This window comes from Cyprinodon tularosa, unplaced genomic scaffold (genome assembly GCF_016077235.1).
Source record: "Cyprinodon tularosa strain WSP-4 unplaced genomic scaffold, ASM1607723v1 ctg159, whole genome shotgun sequence".
In the NCBI taxonomy this organism is placed as follows: domain Eukaryota; kingdom Metazoa; phylum Chordata; class Actinopteri; order Cyprinodontiformes; family Cyprinodontidae; genus Cyprinodon; species Cyprinodon tularosa.
Window position 1 is genome coordinate 161,802 of NW_024038427.1, and position 19,312 is coordinate 181,113.

The 19,312-nt window shown below is 42.6% G+C and overlaps 1 protein-coding gene across 7 annotated transcripts in view; it reads left to right on the forward strand.

Moving 5' to 3' along the window:
• Positions 1 to 1,521: 1,521 nt before the first annotated feature.
• LOC119780313 (myocardin-related transcription factor A-like) overlaps positions 1,522 to 19,312 on the forward strand; it is a 53,036-nt gene continuing 35,245 nt past the window's right edge. For 3 of the 7 annotated variants that reach the window (XM_038280307.1, XM_038280310.1, XM_038280308.1), the window contains exons 1-2: positions 1,523 to 2,082; positions 4,965 to 5,027. In XM_038280307.1, the coding sequence (XP_038136235.1) occupies positions 1,953 to 2,082; positions 4,965 to 5,027 (193 nt within the window). In that variant the 5' untranslated portion in view covers positions 1,523 to 1,952. Of the gene's footprint in view, positions 2,083 to 4,915; positions 5,028 to 19,312 lie in introns of all 7 variants that reach the window. The other 4 variants (XM_038280309.1, XM_038280312.1, XM_038280313.1 and 1 more) reach the window with 4 other exon arrangements.

The window sequence follows — 19,312 nt, forward strand, 5'->3', positions numbered from 1 at the left end:
GCTACAAAAATAAACCAATGCTTTTTTTCCCCCATTCCACAGATTTAACCCTTAGGGCAATGCATATATATATATATATATATATATATATATATATATATATATATATATATATATATATATATATATATATATATATATATATATATATATATATATATATATATATATATAGGAGGAACTAGAAAAGATGTGGAAAGTAAGAGCAGCAGTGTTGCCAGTGGTAATTGGAGCACTGGGGGCTGTGACCCCCAAACTGGGAGAGTGGCTACAGCAGATTTCAGGTAAAACATCAGAGGTCTCTGTCCAGAAGAGCGCAGTCCTAGGAACAGCTAAGATACTGCGCAGAACCCTCAAACTCCCAGGCCTCTGGTAGAGGACCCGAGCTTGAGGATGACACATACCACCCCACGAGGGGTGAGAAAACAGTTTATATACCTAGTTAACTAATAAAGTTAACAAGTCAAGAAAAGAAAGGAAAAAAGCTAATTGAAAAGTAAAAAGTAAAGTAAAAAACAAGACAAAAAAAAAACATTTATCTTTAGATTTATAAACAAAAAATGTGAATAAGTGCCAGTATCAGCATTAAAGCTACAGCGTGTAACTTTTAGCGACATCTAGCGGTCAGACTGCAGACTGCAGCAACATGAACATATCCCCCCCACCGCTTCTCCCCCCCAACAGTACGGCGAGCGTTACGGGACAAAATGTCTTCCACGACGTCCGCATCACTACCTTCTCCAGTGATGAGGTTTGTTTACATAGATAATTTTACAGATAGTATTTCATTAGTCTGTGTAGGGTATAGATTTCATGTAGACTTAAGATAATAAATATACCCGTTATTTTTTCTACATCGTTGTGACGTTTTGGCGATCTCACAATCGCTAGTTTGTTGGCTCTGCGCTGCCGTAGCGCAAAGATGTCTGCCTCCATGGCTGCGAGACCCGCTCCTATGTAATTATAAATAACGAATTCTAAGGCAACGCAAATATTAAGGTTAAGAGGCTGAGCTCGTAGATGATGATAAAATAACATAGTTATGTATAATATATTCCATTTCTGACTGTATATCCCTGTAATTATTACACACTGTAGCTTTAATGCCTCTATGGTTTTGTTGCACCAACAAAAAGGTGTTTCTTTTTCATGAATTTCTTATAGAAGCACTTTTGTCATTTTCCTTAATATATTCGGGCAAGTTGCCTTTTTCAAAGTATTTCACTGAGTGCCCTATAAAGGGTTAACCAAAAATGATCTGAAGTCCTCATAAACTTTAACCCCTCCAAACATAAAAGGCAGTAAACAACAGTCAGAAAGGAGGACAGGAAAAGAGAACACAGTTAATGCTTGTGTATGTCGGTAATAATTTTAGACCTAAAGAGAAGGTAACAGCTGTAAGGCGCCCTTACAGGTGAATTTCACTGACACCACACTAAGCGCTAAGGGAGAGGAATCTGTTGTGTGTGCGTGACTGCATGCACACGTGTGCGTGGCCAGGAAGTGCACCTGTTTGCGTCTGTCACCGGCTGAAGGACTGGGTAAAGCAACGGCTGTGACAGGCTGCTTGATCACACATTCGCCAACATTTGACACACATGAAGGCTCACACACCCTCAATCAGCCTTCCAACAACATGTGAAGTCTCCTCTAAAGCTTCACTGCGATTTGAAATCTACAGGCTCTGATTTATTTATATAACGGACTAGATGGAAGTCATTTTGGATCATCTTTATTTGGGGAAGCTTTGCAGATTTTTTCCTTTTAGTTTTTTTTTCCTGTAGTTTGCAGGATTTCCTTTCATTTACCATCAGAACTCTGTAAGAGGATTCCTACAGACGAAAGACTTGTGACAGCTACATAATCCAGCACCTGAACCTCAAGCATCTTCTTGATCCTGTGCTTTTGTGGGGTGACGCACCATGAGTGGTTATTAGTTATATTCAGCTGTTATGCTGAAGCACCTAGAGAGCATCTGCGTCTACCCTGCCTCTTTCAGCCCTCAGCGAAACAGAAGTAACATGGATGAGAGAGCCAAGCGGCTAGCGTTAGAGCGTCGGGCTTTTATGAGCTTCAGAAAAGGTGGGATGTTTGTTGTTTCTCTCTGCAGCACGTGATTCATTTAATGGGATTGCATGTGTTTTTACACGGATATGCAGCTAATAACCATAGAGTATGTTAAGCAGGTGCTCAAGGCACAGGTGCCTTCCAGGTTTATTTTCTAAACTGAGTTGATCAACGGATCGGATGGCTCACATATGGCTGGGTTACAGTTGGACCTCAGCCAGCCTGAGTGCTGCATGCATTGACGTCACTGCATGAACTCATCAACCTGTCCTGCAACTGTGACAGCACATTCACACTGCCCTGTCCCCAATAAAATGTTCACCTTTTGTTTCATACAACCATAAACTTCAACATTTTACAAGTTGGTATTATTGTGAGCAGTAGGATTTGTAACCCTCCCCTGTCTACACTTTGTAGTATTGTTTTTTTACACATAAACAACTGTTCAGGGTTCAAAGGGATGCTAAACGACAACAGACAAATTTACATTTTCACAAAAACCGGTTAATGAAATCCTAGGAAAAAATTTCTACAGAAAGGGCCTAAAATAATAAATCATCTAAGATTAACATAATAAACAACGACTCCCCCCCCAACCCCCCCCCCCAACCCCCCCCCCCCCCCCCCATGCAACCCCCCCACTGGTTCCCCTTCAAGAAAACAGAAGTGGGGTTATACTACGACAGACCACAACGGATAAACACATTTAAAGGTATAGTGGAAGATTTTTGTGAATAAAAAAAAAAATGCACATACACAACCCTGTACCTGCTCCCAAGAGGGTATGCCTATTAAACACGTGCGAGAGCGTGCACAAGCTCCGATTGCTCATACGAGCTTACTGTGTCCGAACGTCCGCTTTAACCCCTAAATCACTCAATCACTAAATAGAATGAGAACTATACAGTGGACTTTATAGCGAACTTATTTAACTTACTATTCGGTCAGATGACTAATAACTAATTTTTGATCTGGTGGTCATGTAACTCCACCTCCACCGCTTGGTGCCTGCGCCATCTTTGTTATTAGTCGCTGCTATCGGGTAGTGACAGCCGGCCGGTCTGAGAGCAAATCCCATAATGCTTTGCGAGGAGAGCTCTCCGTGAAAAGCATTCTGGGATATATCTGCCTCTTCTGAGGCCTTTCTTTTCTTCTCATACACTTCGTAGACACTTTCTCTCCTACGACCCTCTGCCATTTTCAAAGAACAGCGGCGAGAAAAGTGAGCTTAAATAAATGTCTGAAACTGCAGCTCACCACAGATACACACCTGAAAGTGCACATGCGCAGAAAAAGATATCTAATGGGACGAGCACGTATGACGGACTTATGTAATTATATCACCAGAATGATTAACAATTAGGAGAACTACTTATTTTGATGATCCACCTGGAAGAAGAACATACCTTTAAGTCATCACATTATAATCACAACTGAAATGGTAAAACTAAAGAAGTTAACTATTACAAGGGGGCCTTTATCAGTCAATAAAAGTTAGAGGCCTTTGATTGCTTCATCAGAATCAGTGTCCCCTATATAAAGTTGCCACATCCTGGTGTTGCATGACAAAAAGGCCTCTCTCACTACTAGTTTGTCTTTTCTTAGAGCAGAAAAAAAAATAATGATTATGATCTAAACACTCATTTAAACACTCGTTTATCAGATGTGTTTAATCATAATATCAAACGACTGTTTTGACCCCAAATCGCAGAAAGAATCTATTATAATCAAGTGCGCTTGTCATGACTCCCGCCTGTTTGTTTTTTTGGGCTGGTTGGCTGTTATCACTATCCGCTCAGCTCCACTCTTCTAGTTAGACTAAGCAGATGCATCTTGCCACTCCCCAATCCACCAGTTTCCTCCCAGCTGTTATTGCTCCTATTTATACCAGCCCCTTTCAGTTATTCCCTGCTAGAATGTCTCAGTCTAGCTCGTACGAAAGTCACTCCAGTTCTGTGCCCTCAGCTTTTCTGCATTCCAGTGCTTGACCTTCCCTCTCTGGTTCTTCGCTCCAGTGTCACTGAGCATCACGTGTCTTCATCTGTTCCTCTGTGTTTCCGTTCTCCTGTACTTGGCCTGCTCTAACTGGATTCTCATCGACCTCTGACTCGATAGCCATGTCAGGATAGTTTCTGCCTGTTATCAGTGTGTTCCATATTTATCCTTATAGCCTGCTTACAGTCTGTCAGCTATCATTCAGTCTGCTCAGAACCTTGACTCTGTTTGGTCATCATCTGCCTTCTCTAGCAGCCTGTCACCAGTCGGTTCTGTCACCAAACCTGCTACCTATCTGCTTTGTCTGTCACCAACTGGTTCAGTCATCAACCTGCCAGCTAATGCTTGCTTCCAGTCCCTTACAAACCGGAAATTCAACACAAATACAGTTACAAACCGTTTTGTCTGGCTGAACAGATTCTCTCATCACAGTACTACTTTTGAGAGAAAATATTTGTTGAATACTAACACCAAAATATGGATGGAGGAGCTTGAATAAAATCTTGTTAAATTGCTTCTCTTTCTTTACTAAATTAGCTCTTGCATAGTAAGATTGATGAGATGTCCTCTGAAAGGTAGTTCTCAAGTGATTTCAAAGATTTTGACATGGTGTGTGGTAATTTGCTGAACCACTTAGCTAAGTAAATAAGTAAATGCAGAACCAAGGGGTTCTTATGGATAAACACTTTCTGGAGAGGAGAAAGTGGATGTTTGGAGAAAACTGAATAATTTTGAACAGCTAAGAGGAAGCAAGCTTATGTTCAGATAGATGTAAGGACAACTTTGAGGTGAGGGTAAGATTCCAACGCACTTTTTGGTGACTATTTCCAGTAATACGTCTTTCATCTCTTAGAAGAATGGAATTCGGTATTAAGGAGGGCTTGTGCTTTCTCGAAGAATAGAAGAAAGTGGGCCAGAGGAGGTAAGCGGAGACCAAGGAACTGTGAGGAACAACTGTGGACAAGGTAAGTACCAGAGGTAAACTGCTACAATGTGGTTGGCCAGAGCCATCCAGGAACACTAAAGAAACAAAAACTCAGGGACCACAAAAAGATGAGAGAGGTAAGCAGAGAGGAAAACATTCAGAAGAAGCTGGAAAAAAACATACTAGAGGCAGTAATCCTGGTGCCTTGATAAACAATATATTAGACCATCAGACAAAGAACTGGAACTCCTCAAAGTGTTACTCACCTTGACTTAAGACCATAACCCCGCCCACAGACAAATTTGAATGCAACCAAAGTGGTCGTGACAAGAGACCCTCAGAGTAAAATTTAAGAGCGCAATATGGTTACTCTAATGATATGTTCAACTTAACGCCATTGAAGCAGCAGAAGCAGCTGGTTTACATTCAAAGACAATGGTTGACGTTCATCAAGGCGCATCATAAGGTCCTGTAGAACGTCTAGAGCAGCAGAAGCATATTGAGCTTCTGAGCATCTGAGCTGCTTCACAAGCAGCAGTTGTTGGAGTGGGAAAAATTGAATTTTTGCTGCTCAACTTGCCACATCAACCAATCAGAGAAGCTGATCTTGGAGGTGGCAAGGAGATAGACACTGCACCGCTGATGCAGAGCGCTGTGATCACACCCTTGAAACTGTTAAATAATGCCTAAATTAACTTAGAATGTCAAAACCTGCGAGTGTTCCTTCAGATAAGCATACCTGGTCAGACCAGCATACCCATAGTCAATATCCGTTTATCCCTTTAGTTTATCCCTTTAGTTTTGTAGGAAAAATACACTTTAAAGTACTTAAAAAAAAAACGATTTAATTACTTACTTTTTGGTGTTTTTTTAAGCATATGGCGATATGACCTTTTATTGTTTTCTTTTTGTACATGATTAAAGGGAAACCCCCCAGCTGCTGCCGGGTTCTCCCAGTGACAGCGCACCGCCACCAGTTCTTGAGTTGAGGGGGGACGAGGGGGGGATGGCATCTCCCCTCTTAAAAAAATCATAAAAATCATCCCCCTTCTTAAATGACCTTCCCCCATCCCATCCCCTGTGACATTTTATCACTGAATGTGTAAAATTACTACCATATATTAACAGTAATGGCAATAATATTGTCCTTTCAACATTTGGCCTGAGCAAAATAAATAACATCAAAGAGGTGGCCTACAATAAATATGAAGCTGATCCCAGTTGGAAATCTGTCCTCTGCATTTTTCCCCAACAATGTAGGGGCAGTGATAGCCATGCCTGTCCAGGGACTGACTGCAGTTCTACTCTAAGGTGCCTTGGTCAAGGTCAATGACCGGCGTACCTGATATGTAACAACCATACAATGAAAATTGCTTTAGGTTAATAGGCTATATTAATTAGACTATGTATGCTTCCAAAAAAATAAAAAAATCCACCATCCCCCTTCTTTTTTTTTTTTTTTTTTTTTTTTTTTTACAAATAGACTACAGACTGCCATACCGGCAGAGCATTTAAATACTTTATTTTTTAGGAAGGAACATAATCTTGATGAACTGACTGCACAGCTGATGTTTTCAGATGGACTTTCTCGCTTAAAAATATATTAAAACTGCTTTTTACCAGTTTATTACAGCAAATATATAGCAAAGATGTTATCTGCCATTGAAAACAGGAGCAGCAGAAGCATTAGATGCTTCAGCTGCATCTGTACCCACTTTACTGGAGGCGATTCAAGACGCCCTTTAGACGAAAATGAAGCAGCAGGCACTTTTTTGCTGCTCCGGTGTGAACATCACAAAATGCATTCATCAAAAAAATAAAGGGAACACTCACATTTATCAACGGGAATCAAATTTATTAAACAATGGAGGCCTGGATTTGGGTCACACTCAAATATAAAGTGGAAAACTACTATAGGCTGATCCAACTGTCCTTAAAACAGGTCAAAATGAGGCTCAGCATTGTGTGTGGCCTCCATGTCCCTGTATGAACTTTCTACAATGCCTGGGCTTGCTCCTGATGAGGTGGCGGATGGTCTCCTGAGGGATCTCCTCCCAGACTTGGATCATAGCATCTGCCAACTTCTGGACAGTCTGTGCTGCAATGTGACGTTGGTGGCTGGATCGAGACATTATGTACCAGATGTGTTTAATCAGATTCAGGTCTGGGTAAGGGGCAGGACAGTCCATAGCTTCAATACCTTCATTTGGCAGGAACTGCTGACACACTCCAGTCACATGAAGTCTAGCATTGTCCTGCATTAGGAGGAAACCAGGGCCAACTGCAACAGTATATGGTTTCACAAGGGGTCTGAAGATCCCATCTCAGTATTGCAGTAATGACAGTCATGCTACCTCTGGTGAGCACATGGAGGGATAAGCCTCCCTCCAAAGAAATGCCACCCTATGCCATTACTGACCCACTGCCAAACTGTTCATTCTGAAGGACGTTGGAGGCAGCAGATCGAAGTCTCTCCAGACTGTCATGTCAATCACATGTGCTCAGTGTGAACCTGCTATCATCTGTGAAAAGCACTGGGCGCCCGTGGTGAATTGGCCAATCCTGGTGTTCTTTGGCAAATGCCAAGTCTCCTATACGTTGTTGAGCTGTGGACACAAGCCCCATTTCTGGACGCCAGTTTAAACTGCTTATACAATATTTTTCTTATAAATTCCAAGAATCTAAGGTTACTTTTGTGACCCTGATGTTTTCTTATTTGCTGAGCCTTGATCCGTCTGGTGACAGCTATCTCTCACACAGTATTATTATATCTTATAACTACTCAAAGACTAAATGTTCCTGAAAATAAGCACGGGTAAAGAAAAGAGAGAAAAACGGGGGTTCTAAGAGTCTATTCAAGGTTAGTAGAGTGAAAGATGAACAATGACTCATCTCAGGAATACCTTGAAATAGTGACGCTGGAGATAATGGGTTAGTTCAGCTGCACAGGACACCCGGTTCCGGGGGGTGGGCCAGCTAGAACAAGGAGGGGTTAGAGGACTCACAACATGGCTGCTAAAATAGGGTAGTTTGGTGGTAACAATGCTAGCCAGTCTGACTGTAGTAGCGTAACTCTTCAAACAAATGAAAAAGAGGAATTAAACAGACAGTAACACACAGTATGGATCATCCAATCAGGCTCAGTGAGCATTTTCATTCAGGTCAGAACTCTTACTTAAGAACCATCAGCTGTTGAATTAGAAAGCTTCTTTCAGATAAGACATAAACAACATATCTAAACTATCTATTCTACCTGCATTTTGCTCAAGCAGAGTATCTATTATGCAAATGATGAAAGAGGGAAAATGATATTTACTTTTGGCTCATTGGAATGGAGGGGGCAGGGTTTGGTTCCGGTCAGATTAGATTCGGTTGTTGAAGATGTCTGTCTGTTTTTGCATAAGAACACAGTCTGCTCATCCAACAGGCAGCTCTTAAGGAGATTTGAGTTATTATGATGCAAACAACAGAATAAAACTTTGAAGAGCTTTTGTCACTCACAGCCACCTTAGAAGAGGGGTCCATTTAAGACAGTGGATAACTTTGTAGCAGCAGCTCGGAGGGTGGCAGCACAGCACACTATAGCTGTACAGGTGGGTCATGGTCTGGTGGTTTCACAGTTCTTCAGCAGCAGTTCGGGTGGGACAAGGGTCGGCAGCTTATAACCACTCCTCGACGAACAGCAATTTGGGCCTGGCTCTTCCGTAGCTTGTGAAGAACTCTGGGATTTCTCATCTTCTTTAGCAGGCGGGTTCACAAAACACTGTGTTCAATCTGGTTTGAAACGCAGGAAAAACAAGACACTATTTCAGCTCCTTGTGAATCATTGGCAGGGTGCAGTCTGATTGGGCTAGTGAACACAGACTCTTCTCCGAAGGGGATCTGGTGGCTACATCATGGCCTCAGCTGAAAACTGGCGTGTGTCTCCCCTTTCGAGGCCCGAAAGCTGCATGGCGTCAGCTGCTAAAGTAAACTGTGTGCCAGGAATGCTATATCATGGGACTTGCTCCTTCTAATATCATTGACATTTGATCCTAAACACAGACATCTCAGAGAATTGATGCCTGGTCACCCAAATGTCATTCCTTCTGTCTAAAAGCTGCCAATCCTTGTAGCCCGACACCAGAGGATGAATCCTCAGCCAACTCTATGGATCATAGTTCTATTCCTGAAGAATAGCATGAATTAAAGTGGGTGTTAAGTAAGGATAAAGCCCGTTCTTTGCCACCCCACCATCCCAATGATTGTGCTATGGAACTGCTACCTGGAGCCTCTATCTTCTGGCAACTTTACAATATCTGTCACAACGAAAGAGAGACCATGGAAACATTCATCATTGAGTACCATGCCACTGGCTTAATACACCCTCTTCTCCCTTGGGGTTGTGTTTCTTCAATGTGTCTCAGAAGGACGGGGGCTAGTCATGTCCTGTAGCACTCTATCCATTTTACTAGCTCCCATTTCTAGATCTGTGGTTGCCTCATGTTGAAGTCCTGCTGCCATCCTGGTTCGAGTCAGACCATTGCTCTACTTCTTAGTAAATTCTACTGGCCCACCAATTCCTCTGCGAATACATCAGGGAATACATTCAAGGCTGGAAATACTGACACATTAGTCCTACATAGTAGTCAAATTCATCACCAGACTCCCCTTGTCTCAAGGTATATACCATCTTCATAGTTATGGGCCATTTTTCATAGCTTGGCACCTAATCCTCTCAGAAAGCCTCCCTCAGCCTTACAAACAGTTGAATTCTTGGTTTAGCATGATTTCAGACAGTACGGTGTCCAAGTAGATGTTCTGTCTGATTGAGGTTTTCAGGTAATCTCCTAAATGTGGAAACATTTCTGCTCTTTTCCGGTTATCCCTATCAGTCTATTGGTGAGACACAACATCTGAAACAGGAAATGAATCAACTCTTCTTTGTCTCACTTTATCCAACCCAGATCCCTCCCGGATGACCCTATCTCTAAGGGAGAGCCCAGCCACCCTACTGAGGAAACCCATTTCGGCCGCTTGTATCCACGATCTCGTTCTTTCGGTCATGACCCAGAGTTCATGACCATAGATGAGGGTAGGAACGTAGATCGACCGGTAAATCGAGAGCTTCACTTTTTGACTCAGCTCTCTCTTCACCACGACGGCCCGTACAGCGCCCGCTTCACGGCAGACGCTGCACCAATCCGCCTGTCGACCTTCCAAGATACTTAACCTCCTGGACACCCCCCATGACCCGGAGAAGGCACTCTACCCTTTTCCGGCTCAAGACCATGGCGTTAGATTTGGAGGCACTGATCCCCATCCCTGCTGCTTCACACTCGGCTGCGAACCGATCCAGTGAGAGCTGCAGATCACAACCTGATGAAGCCAATAGGACCACATTATCTGCAAAAAGCAGAGACGCAATCTTAAGGCCACCAGAACGGATCCCCTCAACACCTTGGCTGCGCCTAGAAATTCTATCCATGAAGGTAATTAACAGAATCGGTGACAAAGGGCAGCCCTGGCGGAGTCCAACTCTCACCGGAAACAAGCTCGACTTACTGCCGGCAATGCAGACCAGACTCTGACACCGGTCATACAGGGACCTGACAGCCCGTATCAAAGGGCCTGGCACCCCGTACTCCCGGAGAACCCCCCACAGGGCCCCCCGAGGGACACGGTCGAACGCCTTCTAAAAGTCAACAAAACACATGTAGACTGGTTAGGCGTACTCCCATGCACCCTCCAGGACCCTGCTGAGGGTGTAGAGCTGGTCCAGCGTTCCACGACCAGGACAGAAACCACACTGCTCTTCCTGAATCCAAGGTTCGACTATCCGACGGACCCTCCTCTCCAGCACCCCCGAATAGACCTTGCCGGGGAGGCTTAAGAGTGTGACTCCCCTGTAATTGGAGCACACCCTCCGGTCCCCCTTTTTGAATAGGGGGACCACCATCCCAGTCTGCCAATCCAGGGGGCAGTCCGATGTGAGGGATGCTTCTTCAACCTGACAGCATCCCTCACCGGAGGTGTCCACCAACGGGTTCGAGGGTTGCCGCCACGGCAGGCACTGACAACCTTGCAGCCGCAGCTCAGATAAGCCGCCTTGACAATGGAGGAACGGAACATGGTCCACTCGGACTCAGTGTCCCCCACCTCCCCCGGGATGTGTTCGAAGTTCTGCCGGAGATTCCCAGCAGACCCTCACAACACGTTTGGGCCTGCCAGGTCTGACCGGCATCCTCCCCCACCACCGGAGCCAACTCACCACCAGGTAGTGGTCAGTGGAAAGCTCCGCACCTCTCTTCACCCAAGTGTCCAAGACATACGGCCGCAAGTCAGATGAAACGATGACAAAGTCGATCATCGAACTGCGACCTAGGGTGTCCTGGTGCCAAGTGCACATATGAACACCTTTATGCTTGAACATGGTGTTTGTTAGGGACAATCCATGACGAGCACAGAAGTCCAACAACAGAACACCACTCAAGTTCAGATCAGGGCTAACCTGACTCCGCCAGATGGATTTGCTCAGCATATCCATCTGGAAACCTTCTGTTGAAGTAATTTTGGGAAGGGCCGAAAATACTGGTTAGCTGATTGGCCTATGTTGGTGATAGATGGGCCAAATAAACCAATCAGATCAACGAAGCATATGACGTACTAATAGAGCTACGACGAAAACACAACCACAAGCCAGGCTACTCTTGCCGAAACCAGTCGGGGGAAGAGCAAAAACATCTTTTCCTCTGAGAAAAGCCTCCAGAGCAGTGTTTTTGCTCTTCTTTCAGTGAAGAAATATTCTGTAATTCCGATAAAACTTGCTCGATAGCCATGCTAACGCTAGTTTCATCGGCTGAAGCCGCCATGTTCTTTAGACTGAACTGTCACGCTTCTCGTTGCGTCACACCTCAACCCGCCTAAAAGCCAACGCTGATTGGACGTTTGTTTTGTGAACGGAAAGGAAAGTCTCCAGACTGATTTGCGAGTGAAACCTTGAAATCTCGCGAGATCGGGATGGTCTCACAAGGCTAGATCAGGGCGGCCATTCCTCCCAAACACGCCCCTCCAGGTCTCACTGTCATTGCCCACGTGAGCTTTGAAGTCTCCCAGCAGAACAAGGGAGTCCCATGAGGGGCACCCTCCAGTACCCCCTCTAAGGACTCCAAGAAGGGTGGGTAATCTGAACTGTTGTTCGGCCCATAAGCACAGACAACAGTCAGAACCCGTCCCCCCAGCCGTAGGCGGAGGGAGACTACCCTCTCGTTCACCAGGGTAAACCCCAACGTACAGGCGCCAAGATGGGGGGCAACAAGTATGCCCACTCCTGGCCGGCGCCTCACACCGTGGGCAACTCCAGAGTGGAAGTATGTCCAGCCCCTCTCAAGGAGACTGGTTCCAGAACCAGAACCATGCGTTGAGGTGAGACCGGCTATTTCTAGCCGGAACCTCTCAGCCTCACACACTAGCTCTGGCTCCTTCCCCACCAGCGAGGTGACATTCCACGTCCCAAGAGCCAGCTTCTGCAGCCGAGGATCGGACCGCCAGGGTCCCTTCCCCTGGCCGCCACCCAACACACATTGCACCCGACCCCTATGGCCACTCTCACGGGTGGTGGGCCCATGTAAGGGGGGACCCATGTTTCCTCTTCGGGCTGAGCCCGGCCGGGCCCCATGGGTAAAAGCCCGGCCACCAGGCACTCGCCATCGTGCCCCGCCTCCAGGCCTGGCTCCAGAGTGGGGCCCCGGTGACCCACGTCCGGGCGAGGGAACGCCGAATTGTGTTCATCATAGGGGTCTTCGGGCTGCGCTTTGTCTGGTTCCTCACCTAGGACCTGTCTGCTTTGGGTGACCCTACCAGGGGCATAAAGCCCCAGACAGCATAGCTCCCAGGATCATTGGGACACTCAAACCTCTCCACCACGATAAGGTGGCAGCCCAAGGCCTTAAAGGGCATGTATCTATATTTCACCCTTGTCTAGAGTGAGGAGGCAACTGCTCTCTGTCATCCCTACTTTAACTCCCTGCATAACATTCCAGATTTCTCTAAGATTACTCCTATTTGGCCAAGGAAAGGCACACTATTATTTCATCTCACAACACATTCTTATATCTCCACTGCTACTGGTCTTTCTCCTTTTGAGATATTCTTAGGTTAGCAACCATCCCTCTTTCTGTCCAAAAAGAAGGATATCTCGCTGACCTCCATTCATAACTATGTCTGCCTGTCAGAAGGTCTGGCACAAGACATTGCTACTCTGAACTGAACTTCCTTCCAAAATAAGAATATTGCAGAGCATAAATGCACTCCAGCGGCAAATAACTCTCCCTGTCAAAAGATAAGGCTCTCATCCCACAATAAAGACAAAATTAAACAAAAACATTAAATAAAATAAGTTAAATACAAACAGAACAAACAAACTGGCAGGAAATATCTAGAGAGAATAGGAAGGCCAACAGTGGTAAACAAGAGCTGCACACTGCCATAGATGATAGGCTAAATATGCTAGAGCAGAGGTCACAGATTAGTGGACTGCAGTCCGGATCTGGACAAAACTGCTGGCTAATCTGGACCCAACCTGATTTAAAACATTTATTAATTACCACATGTTGTCAAACGGCAGTGTCTAATTTCACTTGCGCTGCTTCTTCTGTTTGTACAGTAAAGTCCTCCTGAGCACCCGGGAGGCTACACATGATACAAATCAGCCAATGAGCTGTCATTCAGGGCTGCTACTGCTAGCTACTTTTGGACACAGCAAGCAAACCTGTTGCAAGCCGAGTGGTGGGATAGAAGCAGAAGACAATGTGAAAAATTGAAAGAATGTGTGGACTGCTGGAAGAACTATGGTGACTCGTGACAGAAAAGTGAAATGGCATGCTCAATGATGACCCTGCTGAGTTTGAGTATTTTTCGCTCAACCAACTGCTGTCAAGCATTATTCTCCACCCTGAACATAATCAAAAATAAATATCCATCCAGGCTCAAAATGAGCATGTTGATATGTTCTTGAGAATGACTTTTTCCCCATTCAAACCCACGTTTAAAGCCTTGTAGGTCAGCCTAAAGCCCACTTCTCTCATTAAGCCATAAAAAAAAATTCAATTCAGGTGTATTATAAAATATGTGACTCAGTAAATTGTCTATATAGCAAACTATACGATTGTTGTTCTGTACTCTCTACAATGTATGACATGGATGCATAAACACCTCATTTTATTTCAGTGTTCATTCTGTTTAAAGTAACAGATTATAATTAAAAATGTCTCCCGACCTTTACTGGTTGTTGATTTTCTTTAATCGGACCCTGCTGATTTTTATTTGGTTACCCCTGAGTTAGACAAAGTAATCCATGAGATACAGGGACCATGGCCTTACATGGAGAAAACAGGCAGAGGGGGGGCTAACAGATCCAAAGGGAAGAGCGAGAACCATGGTTTCAAGATAAGTTCAAGTCATGCCCAGAAACAAAGGCTGATGAGAACACAGTAAGGGGAGGGGAGGCACAGAAATATAGGAAGGCAGTGGTTGCACACAAGCACTGGGTGTTAACTAATCAATATAGTAGATACTGGCTGTAAGACAGGTTTTATTAGACAAGATAAGAGCTGGGATGAATGAGAACAATTAGGAGAAAGACTGGTGTATCTACTCTCTTTAATTATCAGAATGACCATAAACAGAGAGTGGCAAGCATCCAGCCAGCCCAACCACAACAGAACAGAGGCAGGGTGTATGACATTAATATGTGGAGATTTGGCATAGCATAGAGAAGATAACAACAACAGAGATGTTCCAAATCATGAATACAATAGTTACAAAACACATACCTCTAAACACTGACACAGTCTGACAAAAGGATTGCATTTATTCTTATAGAACAAAAACTGAAATTCAAAATACACAAAGAGCTTGCTGTTAAGAACTATCCACTCGGTCTGTGTTCTTATTTTATTTCCAAATCTTTATGTAAGTAATGAAGAACAGAACAGAAGAACTGTCCTAATTAGATAAACTGCTTGAGAAATCATGAGCCCTAAAACATAAGAGGCAGGTATTATTAGGATTTAACATATATGTAACCCATACATGAATCAAACATATAACTCTATCATTACAAAAGAGTTTCCAATTTGAAAAATCAATCTGCACATGGTAAATGCCTACATTTGCATATCCTCCACCCATGGACGAAATTTAGATTTTAGAAGTGAGGGGGTTAACACAAGTATGTTATATATAACTACTATATATAAGTTAAGCCTGTTTTCTAGTAGTTCTTCTGTGTTTGTTTCCTCCACCTTTTCTGTATGTTTCTTCCCCTTTCTCTTGCATCTCTGCTGTCCTTCTGACAAAATATATGGATGCATGACATGAACAACTGGATAATTTGGGGTGCAACAATCCATGTACATTACAGACATAGTTTTTACTATTATATTGAGCTTAGATATATAAAATCACATTCATAGATTTTTTTTCCAATGATGATAATAATATCTAACAATAAAAAATTGATTTTATCAGCACTTAAAAAAATTACTTACTAAAGTCAACTTATTGAAAGCATTATAACTCAGTGGAGTATCTTCAAATGGATATGCTGCTATATGGAGCCCATGAAGGTGTTTTAGGAGGTGTGTTACACAGTTCTTTGAATGTAACTTACACTTTGACTTTTAAATAAGTCTCTCTTTCTTTTTTAGACACCCTAGCTGCGGGTCTAATGACCAAACACACGCACGCACATGACACCAATTAAAAGATAATGTAAATTAATACACCTGATATTACAACCAAGGGTGTAACTCTGTGATGAAAAATGGTGGGGACACCTGGGTGGTGGCTGATGGACCTACAGTTACTCAACCCGAACGCTTTCATTAGATGTTTGTATTTTCCAAAAATTAGCTCAAAAATATATTTATTGAATGTTTTCCTATTGTTGAGAACACAAGATAACTATAATACACTGATATTTATATTTATAGATAGTTAGAGAGATATCTTTTACTGCATTACATATATAGGGCCCAAAAACATTAATGTATGAAGAAATAATGAAAAGCAGATTCCGATGCCAAAATCGATATATCATGCATCCCTAGAAGTAAAATTTAAATTCTATCCATCCAGAAAAATATGGATATGCTGCATTTTAAATATTGCATTGCATATTTTTTTCTGATAAACTTGGAGATATATTTCATTACGTGTTGCATATCCCAGTAAATCTGTTTCACCTTTAAATCTGCAGCTCTCCCTTCTTCTCTCTGTGCTCTGTTTAAAAAAGTTTTATGAACCTGTTTACTAATATAATGATGCCAGAAACAACATTTCAAGTTATGTAGAAGCTCTACAGTCTGATTCTTTCTGCACAATAAGAAAACATTAATTTTAACCTGTAACTGGGAGTCATGGTCCTCTGAGAAACCAAGCTTTTTTGAACTAGTAAAGAAGAACAAACTATGTTTTCTCAAGCTTTTTATTTGCCTTTTAATACTAACTCGTATAAACTTACTATTTGTTGCCATTTTTAGCTGAAAAAGCTATTTTAAGTGGTATGATCTAAATTTTGTTTAACCAACCCATCTCCTTTCTTCGACTTAAACCTCAAAGTAGTTGTCGGTTAATATTCACTGAGTGCTGCTGTGTGTCTCTCCCTCAACCACATTGCTACTTTGCAAATCAGATGTCTCAAAAAGACAGGTCCGATGATGTTACACCGAGAGGCGGGACATGGTAGCAGTGGGAGAGAAGAAAAATAAAAACACAGACTCAAAATGCTCTGAACACAGATAGCTGCACCCAACATCTGTTACTTTTGGCTTAGGTAAATGAGCGGAAATGGGGGGGAAAAAAGTGGTAATTATTGGTGGGGACTGTCCCCACCAGTCCTTCAAAAAGTTGCGCCTATGATTACAACCCTTTTAGATTACGTGAGAATAAAAAATGCCTAATTTACAGTAACAGACTCCCTCACCAACTGTTGTCTTTTGCAGGCCTATGGTAACTCCTTGACCATTTGTTAACAGAATGTACCAGAAAGCATTATGGTAGCTTTTAGGACTTCAGCAGCACTGTGACCATCAAATCACAGAGCAATTCAGTGACACATTAAATATTTGTAAATTGAGCTTCTCAGGAGTGACAGCGGTGACAGACCGCTCCAATCAGGAGCTTGTGGTCAGTCTAAACTCAGGGAGGCGGGCTTCAGCTTGAGTTATGTTTTTCCACTTGGTCCTATTGCCTGTGTATTGTAGCATCACATTGTTTTTGGACAGTAAAAAGCACAGGGAACCAAAACGGACTTTTATAAAAGAGCCCCCCCCCGTCACTACTTGGTTTGGTGTTTGTTGATTTGGTGTGCATATTGATGAAGGCAAACACATAAATGCTCTCAATTGAATTGCAACCCAACCCTTATTTTAACTTTTCTACAACTGTCTTCCTGATTTTCTGGCCTGGTTCCTTTGTTGTTATACTGAAATTAAATAATCAAACAAGTGGACTTTTAGAAATAGTTGGCTTCAAATGACAATGGTTGATTTAATTTGTCACAGTGGAAGATGGGATTGGAGTGAGATTGAATGGAAATGCAAAAAAAAAAACACTTTTTATAGTTGTTTTTCTTAAACATTCTCTTACAAAGAGCTTAACACCTAAAAGCACATAAAATCCTGACAGCAGTTTTCGATTGTAAAGAGAAAAAATACAGAGCCAACGGTTGCAAATACTTTTGTGAAATCCTTAAAATCCGCTCCACAAATCACATTTTTAACTCAAAGAGATAATTTTTTTCCTAGACCTTAAAATAAGAACATGTTGATACTAAAATGGGAAATCTCTTTTATCCCTATATATAGTCCTGTGTACGCTGGAAGCTTCCAGAATTGCCCTTTCCTTCTGTTCATCCTGCTGTCCAGAGGGATTAGGATTGTAGCTGCTACAGTACTGACACAAGGAGAAAATTGAGCAGAGGATAGTCAAACCCCAAGGGGAAGAACTTCAAGTACACTAAGAGCTTAGAGTTCTATAGTAAGACACATTTAAGGAGAAATTATAAAATCTACAAGGCAGAAGACGGATCATGTTGTTTTATAAAGAAAAATATAAATGCATGAATTGTAAATTCTAATTGTTAAACTACGTAAAAAATATCTCTAAAGGAAATCTGTTTAAATCTGTTATAATATGCTATGATTTATTAACATCATGACTAATTGCATATGTCTCGCATTCCGAAAAGCTTTGAGTAATTTCCGAGAGGTGGGATAGAATCATTGTTCCAGCTATAATCAAAACATGTTTTTTAAAACCATTCCAACAATTTTGGTGCATAAACATCTGACATTCAACAGCACCGCAAACCTAGAAATGCTGCAGTGTAGCACAGAGAGGTTTGTGTTTAGTTCACCCATTCTGCAATTCCTGCCCTTATTAAGGTGTTCAGTGACATCCCTATTAATTCAGACTCTGGAACAACAACAGTGCTGGATTTATTGGACCTCATTGCAGCATTTGACACTGTTGATCAATAGGTTATTAGACCTTCTGGAAAACTGGGTCGGCCATTCTGTTACAGTTCTTGACTAGTTTAAATTCTACTATAAGGACAGGGACTTTTATAAGTCTTTAAAACGGAGACCAGAAAAATCACATGTAGGGTTCCTCAAGGCTCCATTCTGGGGCCCCTTGTGTTCAATACATGCTCCCCTTAGCTTAGATAATAGAAAAAAACAAGATCAGTTACCATAACTATGCATGCGACACACAGCTTTACATCACATTGCCACTAGGTGACTATGGAGCCAACAGAGTGTTGGCTAGATGCTTATAACAGATTAATACGTGCCATAATTTTCTCCAACTGAATAAAAACCATTCATCCATCTACCATATTTTCCCGACCATAAGGCGCACCGTACTAAAAGGTGCAGTCTCAGTTATGTGTAGAGGTACATGTCCTCTACTAACTTTAAATACCTCTACTGTGTATTTAAAAATAGAGCGGGAGCAAAACTGAGTATGATTGTGCTTTATTCATGTATTTATTACAAAGTATTAATCAAACCTGGGAGCTGGCCGTGAGACATTCCTATTGTCGGTGCACCGCTGTGGGGGTCTGAGCGCCTCCGACAGAAATAGTAGGCAGGATGATAATCTGGATGAACTGACTGCAATGATTAAGTTTTCAGGTGGATTTTCTTACTTAAAAACATATTAAAACTACTTTATTCCCACTGATAACAGCAAATATAGCTGCAAGGTGTATTTATTACAAGTATTATTCAAACCTAGGAGCTGGCCGTGAGACAGACACATCGCTGATTACACAGGGCT